Consider the following 12,443-nt stretch of genomic DNA (forward strand, 5'->3'; position numbering starts at 1 on the left):
CTGACGAATTAATTGAGACACAGAGATCAAATTGCAAGTCAGGTTTGGTACATAAAGCACATCATGCAAGGTTAAGTGTTTGTTTAACACAGCCACCCCTGCCTTAGTTGCCATAACAGATTCACCATTAGGAAGTCCCACCGGACACCCTATCAAATCTTGGAGATCAATTAAGAGTTCTAGATTGCCTGTCATGTGATTAGAGGCTCCGGTGTCGATAATCCATGTCACATTTATTTTCTTACCAGTCATCTTTAGTGTAGGTTTTGTTTGTGCATTAAGGAAAGTCCGCAACATTTGCCATTGGTCCTCAGTTATTCCTGTGAGACCATTTTGATTCAAACCTCCTTCAAGAGTTCCATTAGTAGATGACCCAGAAGCCATAGCTGCATGCGCCTGGCCTCCACATCCTCCCCCATGGCCTCGTCCAGTTCCTTTGCCTCGGCCAGTGCCTCTCCCGACACCACGAGTACGATCTCCCCACCAGTCAGGATAACCAATCAATTGGAAACAATTGTCTGCTTCATGACCAATGCGTTTGCAGTGAGTGCAGAATCTGGTTGGATCTTTCACCATCTCATGCCCACGCCCCGGATTGATTTGTGCAACAAAACTCATCACTTCACCTTTCATCTCTTTAGACGAGCTAGCAGTGTGAACCTGCTCTTCTCGAATCATAGAAGCATAGACTTTGTTCATATTGGGCAATGGATCACTACCCAATATGGTGGAACGTATCATGCCATATATATCAAAATTAAGCCCCATAAGAAATTGATGTACCTTCTCATCTTCAGCTCTAAGTTGCATGTACACCGTCTACAATGACACATCGGATTCGCATCGTGGTCTGCCAATTCTTCCCAAAGCTTTTTCATCCAACCATAATAATCACTAATGGTTGAGTTTCTTTGCTTACATTTGACAACGGCAACCTTAAGTTGTTGAATGCGAGGCCCATTTGTCACACGAAATCTTTCCCTGATATCTTGCCAGAGATCGAAGGCACTATCCTTGTAAGAGATGGTGGATCTGAGTGTCGACTCAATAGTATTGAAAATCCACGAGACCAACATTGAGTTCACTGTATACCAATCTTCAAGATCATCAGAGTCATCATCGGGACGTAGGATTGTGCCATCCAGGAACCCAATTTCTTCTTCGAACGCATAGACATACAAATAGCTTTGGCCCATTCATCATAATTATCACCCTTCAGTTGAACATGGGTAACCAGATTTCTAGGATTGTCATTAGGATTTAGATCATATGGGGAGGTTACTCTCTTTTTGGATGAGTCACCATCCTTCTTATTATCAGAAGTGGCCATGCACGAGGAGAAAAGAGATCAATGAATGATGTCTATTGAAGAATTAGAGCACAAGGCTCTGATACCATGACAAAATTTGTGCGGCCAAAAATTCTTCCTATCATTAGCATAGCAATTATCTATATATACATGTGAGTACAGAACCCTACCAGCAATTACGCTAGGTTTCCTATTAATTAGGAGAAGAATATGCTAACTACTATATATACAAGAGATATATACAAAGTTGATACATATCTTGACAGATATATATCTTGACAGTGTGGGATGGTTTTTGTTTTTAGTTATCATTTTATTATACATGTATAAATTATCATTTAAAACTAAATTATAACCTTTTTGATAAAAATATCAGCATTTCATTAAATCTTCACTAATTGCAGAAATTACGTCAACCATGCAAAAATACAGATAGATCTAAAGAACAAATCTTAGATACTACAATATTAAAAATCGATAGAATATTACGCTGTGAAACTCCAAAAATATCAAAAGATAAAATAGGGAGAATTGCATCAATCGTTCCTCACATGTCGCTAATGTAAAAATTTAGTCTCTCAAAATGAAAAGGAGCAATTTTAATCCCTAACAATAAAAAATGATCACTTTTCGTCCCTAGTCACTTTTCTAGTTGAATTTTTGCCAGAATCAATCACAAGCACATCACATGATCATTTTTAAAGGGTAAATCATGCAGATCACTTCAAACAACGTTCCTGGTCCAGGTTCTTGCTCCTAAGCTTCTCATAATACTCCGCATAGGGAAATTCGTGTAGAGAACCGGCAAACCATCAGTTGTGAGAAGCCAGTGACAGTCTTGCTTGATGAGCATTGACAATAGCTCGATGCCGCACACTCTTGTAAATCCCATTTCTCAGGCCTATTTTAATTAATTAATCTTGGAAGTTAAATTGTCTTCAAACTGTTATATAATGTGTAGCATTGATGAGGTTGCACATTGTGGGTATTAAGAAAAAAAAAAAAAAAAAGGGATCCAAACCTGTAACTAATCACCTATATTGAACTTGAAGACCATTCACTATCTTTAAGAACTTGAAGACCGGTGCCATTCAAATCTTGAAGAAGAATGGTGAGGCAGTAGGATCAGTGTGCCGAGCAAGCCTTAAGTCAAATCAGGTTGTGGACAAGGAGCCATGTGCTGTCTTTGCTCGCCGAATAACTCCTTGATTCAAGCCTTTGTCTAGGCCTGGGCTCTCTGCGATGGTTTCCTGTAATTGTACCCAAGTACCTGGTCTTCTACACTACAATTGCTCATGATTTCCCTGTCAGTCCAAATCATAATATTTCTCGTCGCTACGATTTTTAATGAACAATAAAAAATTTTCTGCAAACTTCCATTTCTTCAATCACACATTATTTGTTATTGTTCTCAAAATGCAATACCCATCTTTTGAAAAAAATTCTAGTAAAATCTTACTTCATAATAGGCACACCATAGAACTTCTTTCTTGGGTTATCAACCGTCAATGAAGCTTTCACCATAGCTGGCGCACTGCAACCACACCTTGGTAGTTCTGCCGTGGCAAATTCACTTTTTCTTCAATGTTAGATTTAGGGATTGGAATAATTGAAGAAGATTGAGTAAGACTTCGGTCTTTGGTCAATATTGAAGTGATTAGCAAGATTTACACTTTAAAAATTGGCCACATGATGTGTCTGTGGCTTATTCCAGCCAAAATTCGATGGAAAAAGTGATTAGGGACTAAAATTAATCATTATTTATTTGTTACAGATTAAAATTTATCCTTTCATTCTAAAGGACAAAATTTTCATACTTGCGATATGTGAAAGACAATTGGTACAATTCTCTCGATAAAATACTTATAACCTCATATTATCTGTGCATATTTTCAATCGTACCGGTTGCTACCTCCTAGATCTACTAATGAAGTTATTCAAGCCCACATATCAAGGTGCAATCTAACAAGGTAGATTTAAAAAATCTCAAATCTAACAATCAAATTTGTAAAAAACTTAGATCTAATATAAAAAATAAAAAAAAATTACAAACCTTTCACTCAAAATCCCTAGGAGAGGAAACAACTCTGATAAGTGCATATTTTACGTGTTTTAAGTGTATTTTATTGGTTAGTTTTGGTGTGTTTTAGTCACTTTTATAACTATTTAATTAGGATTCTGGTGAAAAAAATGGATTTTGTGGTTAAAATGGTAAAAATTACAATTTTATGGATTTTTATAGTGAAAGCTTCATTTTTTTTGTAGGATTAATGATTCAATCATCAAATAGAGTGAGTTGAGAAGATACTTGAATGATTGATGATGGTTTAAAATGATTTAAAGAAGACATGAAGTGCAAAATACTCAAAAGAAGAAATGCAAGTTTTCCAGTTTTGACACTTTATCGTATTTTGGCTATATCTTGAGTTACAATGATCAGATTGAGGTGATTCTTATATATTTTGAAGCTAGAGATAGATCTACATTTGGTATAAAGACATTGAAGTCTAGTTCAGTCATTTTCATGTCATAAAGTCGAAATACAAAAGTGCAATTTCATAATTGAAAGTTGAAATAGAGCTCTGACTAGTCGAGGGTATTTGGATCATATCTCGATCTATAGAGCTCTACATTCGATGATTTTTGAGGCATTGGAAAGCTAACTCAAAGATCTACAACATTCATATTTTATACGCGAGCTAGTTCAACCTCCATCATCACGAAATTAGCAGCTAAAGTAGTGCCAAATTCACAGAAGTGAAAACGCGACCAGTGAATACGTGGCTTGAAGTCGGGTATTCCAAGGTCGTGTATTCCTGAGTTTTGGCTGCAACTTGCTCTGCAAAATTTGTTTTGTTCATACAAGCTTTTTGCCACATTTTCTTGCAACAATTTCGGTGAAAAGAGACCAAGACAGCTGCAAAAGAAGCTTTACAACTCATTTCTTGCTTGTTTATTGGCTCAAGGCATGATTAAACATTTTATCTCTTGCATGAATTCTCTCTATAAATAGCAGCCTTTGGAGATCATTTTCACAACTTTGGAAGGCTAGAGAAACTCATCAAAAATGTAGTCTTCACTAGAATTTCCTTAGTTTATTAGTTAGATTAGTATAGAGTAGTTAGTATAGTTTATCCTTCTTGTATTTGTAATTAGTTTGGATGAAGATCTGAGGAACAAGGATGGAGAGTTGGAGCTCATGTGACAAGAGTGATTTCTCTCCTATCACTTTCTCTTTGTATTTGAGTTCATGTTTATCTATAATACAAGTTTGGATTTGTGTTTTTATCATGTTTAGTTAAAAGTTTATGCCTAGAGTGTGGATAAACTTTCTATATCTTATTAGTGATGTTTACTTGGTTATTTGATGATGTTATTTTGAGCAAGTTATTTATCACTTTTACTTATCTAATCATGATTAACTGGCCATTAATTATGATCATCTAAAGGTGTTAAGTTTGCAATGAGAATTAAAATTTAACACTAGTTCAAGGAAGTGATAGACTTAGGGAGTTCACTCACGAGAGTAGAGGAGCACATTTGTGGCTTTAGTGACTTGTTTCATGTAATTTTATAGAACAAATGAGCTTGTAGTTAATTTACAACCACGAGAATAGGTATGGCTTAATTACAAGTATGGTTGATTCACTACGAGAGTAGGTTTCAAATACATAAGGAAATTACGTTATAACTAGCGAAGATAATAGCATTCACTTAACCTGTAATCTCATTTGCAATAGTAATAAGGAATTCCGTACCTCTAAGAGTTTTCTAGTGTTATTTTCATTACTTTTACGTTTATGGTAATCTGGATAATAAACGAAGTTGAAAATCACCGGTAATAAAAAATCTTCCCTGTGGGTTGACCCTTAATATCCTATACTCAATCGCGACTCGTATACTTGCAAAAAATCACGTGTGGAGTATTTAGGATGTTATAATGTAAAAATTGATTATGAAATGAATTTAATTATTATATGTCTATCTCACGTTCGTCAAACTCTCACTAGGAATTTTCAAGTGATGAGAAATCTCTTATTAGGGATCTTTAGGAGAGAAGAAACTCTCACTAGAAAATCTTAGACAGGACTTTATTAAAAACTACCAAAAAAATTGAAAAAAAGGTTTGAAAGGGAAGGAAACCAATTGATCTCTTCTACAGAAGAAGGTTTTCTGTTTGTTGGGAAAGGAAAAGTTAGAGAGAAGAAGAAGAGTTTAGATGTGGAGAGAGACTTTATGATTCTAATTTATAACTCATACATGTACATATAATCGTCAAGCGAGGTGGCCCTCCAAATTATTGCTACTTGATTTCCAAATTTGAAATTTATGGATTCGAATTCTAAAAAGCAATAACCAATTTTGCACATATTTGAGGTATCTAATTCAAAAGTCACCGAATATTCAACCCAATTAGTAATTTACCGATTTTGAGTTTGATGTTTCAAATTCATTTGACGATCAACAAATTGGTAATTGCCCATATATGTTCAACCCGCGATTGTGAATCCACTAATATGGTATTGCATTTTTACATTTCTTCAATTGCAAGATTAATTTTCCTAATGGGCTTCAAAAATTTTTAAATCTCTCATAGCTTTCTATTTTTACACTTCAATTACTTTTGAGTAAAATTTTGGCTTTGTTTGGCAAATGAGTTTTTTAGATATTTGTCTAAATTTTACTATAATTTACTGTAGAATTTTCATAAAAATTTTTGTATTTTCTAGAGTGTTTAGAAGATGGTTGTAAAATGAGTGTCTAGAAGATAATTGTAAAATCCAGTTGCTTTCCATACGTCATTCACCTCTACCATTGAGTGCCACCTACCCGACCAATAATCACCACTACACCTATCCCCATGCTCTCTTTCCCCCCTCATCGCCTCCCTTTTTCTTTCTCTTCTCTCGACATCTCTTTTCCTGCTATTCTCTCCCCTTTCCCTCTTCTCCCCACAACACTACCAGCTCTCTCCTCTGTTCTCTTCCTTTCTTTTCTATCCCTCTAGCTCTTTCCCCACTATCCCTGGTCCAAATCACATTGCAGCTACCTTTTTCCTCCCTCCTCTCCTTTCTTAAGAGAGGGAAGGAGGATTAGAGAGGAGAAAGGATGGAGAGGGAAGTGGTTGTAAGTTAAGAAAACAATAGAAAAGAGAAAGAAATGGCAAAACAAATCTAGACCAAATCTAGTCTAGATCGATATTATGAGGTGGCAAGATGGGTAAAAGAGGGAGGAGAATAGGGAGGAAAAGTCATAAAGGGCGTAGGAAAGAGGAAAATGTAGCCAGTTTTGAGGGACGAGTTGTCATGGCAGGTGGTAGCAATAATGGGGTGTATTTTTTTGCATTTTTGCTGAATAAATTTCGAAAAAATTTTGGGTATTGTAGTATTTCTCAACATGTTACTCTACATGGTATATTACAAAAATGGTAAAATTGCACAAATTGTCCTTCACATATTAATGATGTCAAATTTTAGTCCTTAAAAGTCAAAATGGGTGGCTTTAGCCTATTATATATAAAAATAATTACTTTTGGTCTCCAGTGAGCTTTCCAGTCAAATTTTGGCCAGAATAAATGAGGAGCACATTACATATCCAATTTTTAAAAAGTAAATCTAGTAAATCACTTAAATTGATCTAATTCCTTAGATAATCCATTATTCCCCCAATTATTCTCAACCTAAACCATAATTTCAAAAACTTGCATTAATTAACAATGGTGGATTTCTATGAGGTGCCTTTTGGTTGTGAATCCATTGATCATTTGGTTCTTTACAAGTGTGGGAACACGTTCATGCCGTTTAATTTGATTTTGATTGGGTTTTGGAAAAGAATTGGGTTTAATTATTGCATGTACTTTTAGGAGATTCTAATTAGTAGTTAGTTTTATAGTGTGATGGGTTGGGAGAAATGTGTATCTTGTTATAATGGCTTAATATTTCAGCTACATATTACAGAATTGGTTACGAGTTTTTCAATTTTAATATTTTTTCTAATCTATTTAAGATCTTATTTATCTTGAAGAAAGCAAAAATAAAGTAAAGGTGATACTTCAACAGCTAGAAAAGATCTAGAATAAAAACTAGTTATGCATTAATTGGTTACGTCAAGAGAACAAAACTAAACCACAAATCAGATGAAGGTATCCCAACTCCAAGCACCAGAACTTTTATCAACTATGCTACTAATAATCCTTTACCTACCAATACTCCCTTTCAAGTTCTTCATAATTTGTTCACTCACAAAATTTAGGAAGAGCAAATAGTCCTTAAATTTCCTTTAAATCATGGAACTTTCAGAAATATTAGACTATAGCTGCAAAAGCCATATTCTGAATAGGACATACAAAATAGGATTGTGCTTTGTATTATAGCATCTAATATATACAATCCATTCAGTTTTATACACCAAAAATTTATGGAATGGTCTCCTAAACACAAGCAAAATACGGTAAAATAAAAGATTAAGTGATAATTTGTGACGTCCCGAAAGAATGAGTGTGAGAACCCAAAAATTTTTATATATTTTCTAGACATTATTTTGTTTCCTTGTTTATAATTTTATACCTTTCTTCAATATATTAATTTCCTATACATTTTTATAAGGGAATATAGTTTTCAAATCATTTCCTTGATACAAGTTAGTCCACGTTAAGTTTGAAGTGTATTATGGACGTGGGACCCGCTAGTGCGGTAAATGCGATATATTTTTGACAATTTGTTGGAGTTTTGTATTAAATGATATTATTTTACAAAGTGTTAGGAGACAATTAGAGGTTAGCTAGATTAATTAGTATGGAGAGACAAGAAGATAAGCTTAAACATTAAAGGAGCCAAGTGTCATGAACCTATTGGGTGTTGGACTTGCCTAACTTTCTTTACCTTTACTAAAAACCAATTTTGACCCAATTTTCTTCTATTTTTCTTTGTCTTGGTCGGCCTTCTTGAGGAGCAAAACAAGAGAGGAAAGTTCTTCACTTTCTAGCTTCATTTCTTGCTCAAATCTTGTGTTTTAGCCTACCAAATCACAAATCACACCATACAAGTGGTCATTAAGGAAGTTTGAAGGTTTTGGTGGAGTTATTTTGGAGGAAGAACTAAACTACCATATTTCTTGAAGTGTTAAGGTACCTTGCTTGGAAACTTTCTCTTTGATCTTGCTAATGTCAAATTAGTGGCTTATGTGGCTAAATATGTTGATTTGTGTTAGGTTTTACGGTTGAAAGTGGAGTTTTGATGGATTTTTGATTTATTGATGATTTTTCTGATTAATATATGATAATTATTGTTTAGTCATGAATTGATGGTTTGTTATAGTGTAAAATGGAGATTGGTATATGTTGGATATGATTGGTTGCGGAAATTTTCAGAGTTTATGCCGAACTTCCAGTTTAGGGTTTCATCCTACCCTGTTCTGCCCGAACCTGTTAGGCCATGATTGAGGCCGAATACACCTTTGCCCAAAACATGAAAGTTGTTGGTAATTGAGTTAGCTAGCTACCTGTAAAATTTCAGCTCAATCTAACTACTGTATCAAATAAAATGACCGAAATACCCTTGACTGCCCATTAGCCCTGTTTCGCGCCCAGATTTCTGTTTTCGTGAAGTTTTCCATTTTTTACTCTGAAAATGCATGATTTGGTTTTGGAGGTCTTCATAAGAAATGTAGGGTTATGTCTTGGCTTCGAAACGCCATAAGATTCGTTTCAATCCGATAAGCGTAGCTTCGGTTGTGTCTGTTCCGCTAAGAGACGTCAAATCTGCTATTTAGCTTTTGTCCTTAAAACTTGATTTCTAGTTGCATTCCTAAATTTGCTTTGTCTTTGAATGAACTTGAGCCTAGTTGAAGGGCTATTGTATTGAGATTTCTTATGTGTTGAATTGGACTGACTTGAGGAAACAATGAAACCATAAATGGCTGGAATATAGCAAAATACAGAGGGCATGCTGCCCAAAATTTTAGGGTTACGTGATTTCTTCAAATTGAGTTGATCTCAATAAAAAAATGAGGGGTTTTGGGGGTTGTTTGTAACTCTAGGACCAACTGTTATCTTTTTACTCAAAAGTCATATTTTTATTCTTTTGTAATAGTACTTAACCTGGAAAGGCGTACGACATGTAGTCAACCCTCATTTATCCATTCCATTTACTGGGTTTGTGGATGTGCGAGCTATAATTGTTTTATCTTGATTATTTTAGGATTTCTCGGCAATTAAAGCCACTTTGGGTGAAAAAAAACTTTTGAAGTATCTGTACTGGAACTGGTGAGTGATCCCTCAACTACTTCCAAAGTTACTTTTGAACTAATTCTTGCTAATTCTTGCACTGGTTACTCAATTGCTTGCATTGGTTGTTTGATTGCATATCATTTGTGTATGTGTGTGTGCCATGACATAAATTGGCTCCAATGAGTTCTTGGGAAAATCTTGTGCTTAGAACCAACGTCTCCACTACTGTTTACACATTCTTTGGAGCACGATGGCTCCTTATTTCTGTTTATCTGTTACCTGATCTAAATGAGCGTTGGATATTTAAGTACAAGAACTTCACTGGCTCACACGAGCAATAAATGTACATTTGATTACTGCATCATGACATCATCTAAATGTTTTATTGTGAAATATACTTGATTGTTGATTTTACTGGACACTCGCTGAGCTTCTATCTCACCCCCAAATGTTTTCTTCTCCCCAGAGGGATCGAGGCAAAGGAAGCACGTGTAATAAGTTGTTAACGTATCTGGAAGATTATTTCATGTATATTTCGCTTTTGATTCACTTGTGGTTTATATATTCGTGGAACTTGGGGAAAAATGTTATTTCGTTTATTATTGAGATTGTACCACAGGTTATTGGATGTGATGATTCACCTTGTGTAATTGTGGGCCTGTATAAATATTTGGAATTGAATTGGTTGTATATATACGTTCCACGCTTAGAATTAGTTTCCACTTCGCTTATGATATGTAATTTTTGGAGAATTTGATGTATTAATTGAGTTGTGCCTTGTAATTTACTTGAGGAATGTAATGAGTGAGTGAGTCCCGGCGAGAGTTGGGCAGGCAGTCCGCTAAACCCTTTGGTTCGCCTTAGGGGGAGGTGGGGCTGTCACATAATTTGCCACAGAGAAAAACCCCATAAAGGATCTATCTCATTTTTTGAATTGTGAATTTATTTTTTGTATTTAACATAAAAAATATAGGCATACCTAGGAACAATTTTCTTAGAACCCTTGGTTGCTAATGCTTGTATTGTTGAAGCATACCTAGTATGCATATATTTTGATGCCACTGGATTTACAAACTACATCATAAAAGAGAGTAGCTAGAGGCAAAAAATAAGGGCGACTTGAGCAATATCCAAATGCAAACCCAAATCTGAGTTTTGGGATTCAAAAATTTTTGAAAAATAGTTTTTTCTTTTTTTAAATTTATGTGGATGGAAATTAAAATATTTTGTCATATGAATTCATATTTCAATTAAATATTTGTGTATCAAAATTACATGAACTAAGGGAAAAGAACGTACAATAACTTGTGTATTAAAATATTTTACTGATGTCCTCTATATCAAAACAAAATTTAACCTTATAAATGTATCCACGGAACATAAAATAACTAAATTAAAAAGAGAAAACTCCATACCAAACTTTTTTCTATTGGTACATAATCATTAGGGAACCTAATTAGAAGAGCCTCCATACAACCAAAATTTAAAATTGAAATGACCTAAAGAAAAAGACACAGAATAATTAGAAAGCTAAGACCACCATCTCATATGTCTATAGAAACTTGTAAAAACGGTTAGAATTGTTTCCATGAGACATGTTGGAATCACCAATTACAGGTGCCCTAGCATTTGAACTAGTTGTTCCAACATTATGTCTTGCTATAGCACCAAATAGGGAAAATCCATTAGGGTCAGATGCCCTATTACCATACGTGACACCCATACCATTAGAAAGACCTATGTTTCTTCCAGAATTACTCCTCCTAGTCAAGTATTGAGGTGTATTTGTTGCCTCAATTTGGCGCTTATGCAATTCATTCTCAATCTTCTTCTTGAGGCCTTGCAATGCCTTCTCCAACTTTTGAAGTTCCTCTAAATTCAGCTCCTTAATTGGAACCCTCCACCAATACTTTTGTTGGGCTTCTTTTGCCATCTGATCAAAGACTTCTCCATGTCTTTTCTCAGCTTCCAGGAGTTTTTCAAGGGCTGTGAGTTTATTGTTTTGCTCGCTAACATCTTCTTGATAATTGGAAACAACATAGCGGTCAATGCTGCCATGGATGCTAGGTGTAGGGTTTCTTCCAAGGTACTTATCAACGACAGATTCGAAAGATAAATGACCAAAGGAGTAAGCCTTTTGTCCTGGAGAGAACACCACCAAAGCAATTTCTGCTTCAGTAAGTGTGCAAAGTTCACTGGCCTTTTTGAAAAGGCCATTGCGACGTTTTGAGAAGGTAACCTGCAGGTGGCTCATCGTTTCCATTTTAACTATAGGAACCTTTTGCCTACCCTTTGTCAATTTTTTCGCCATGGCTGATTATGATGAACTTACCATGGCAATATTTGAGAAAGAATGGTGTGTATTACGCGAGGCAGAAAGGGCTTTTATAGAAATTTTTTGTGCCCATTAATTCTTTCTTTCCTATTTTAAAATTGTTTCATATGGCAAGTAATTAAGTCACAATCTTGGAGTCTTAATTATCTTCCATTCATAGCATTTATTGTGGGATAACAAATTTCCAAACTTATTTAATCTAGTTTATGAACAGTTTCAAAATTTGTATCCATGTGCCAAGAATTGGCATTCAATTATTTTCCTACTTTAAACCGCTTGATTTAAAATTTTGAAGGATTAATTACACTAAATCTCTTGATACTTACTTTGGCTGGCGATAATGCCAGAGCTATTATTTTCCTTCCAGAGCAGTTTAGTTCCAAATACCAAATTTACCCTTTTGAAAGTTAAATCAATAAACTATTACTTAAATGATGGATCCACCCCTATCTCCCTTTCCTCATTGCTACCATCGTAGTCCTCCGACGAAGTGCATATTGATGTCAATGGCTCCAAATCTACACATTCACTTGCTCTAGATTGAAAGTAGAGGTGGCAAAATGGGGGTTTGA

General features: G+C 35.1%; 1 protein-coding gene across 1 annotated transcript; it reads right to left on the reverse strand.

Annotated features, from left to right (window-relative positions):
• Positions 1–11,088: 11,088 nt before the first annotated feature.
• LOC113770815 (agamous-like MADS-box protein AGL62) lies at positions 11,089–11,847 on the reverse strand. Its single transcript, XM_027315407.1, has one exon. The coding sequence runs from the start codon at positions 11,845–11,847 to the stop codon at positions 11,089–11,091; it is 759 nt and encodes a 252-aa protein (XP_027171208.1).
• Between the last annotated feature and the right edge of the window lie 596 nt (positions 11,848–12,443).

Source organism: Coffea eugenioides, chromosome 1, assembly GCF_003713205.1.
Source record: "Coffea eugenioides isolate CCC68of chromosome 1, Ceug_1.0, whole genome shotgun sequence".
Classification (NCBI taxonomy): Eukaryota; Viridiplantae; Streptophyta; class Magnoliopsida; order Gentianales; family Rubiaceae; genus Coffea; species Coffea eugenioides.

What these genes read in the sequence shown, in the direction of transcription:
- LOC113770815 (XM_027315407.1), bottom strand. Translation starts at nt 11,847, where the DNA reads ATGGCGAAAAAATTGACAAAGGGTAGGCAAAAGGTTCCTATAGTTAAA.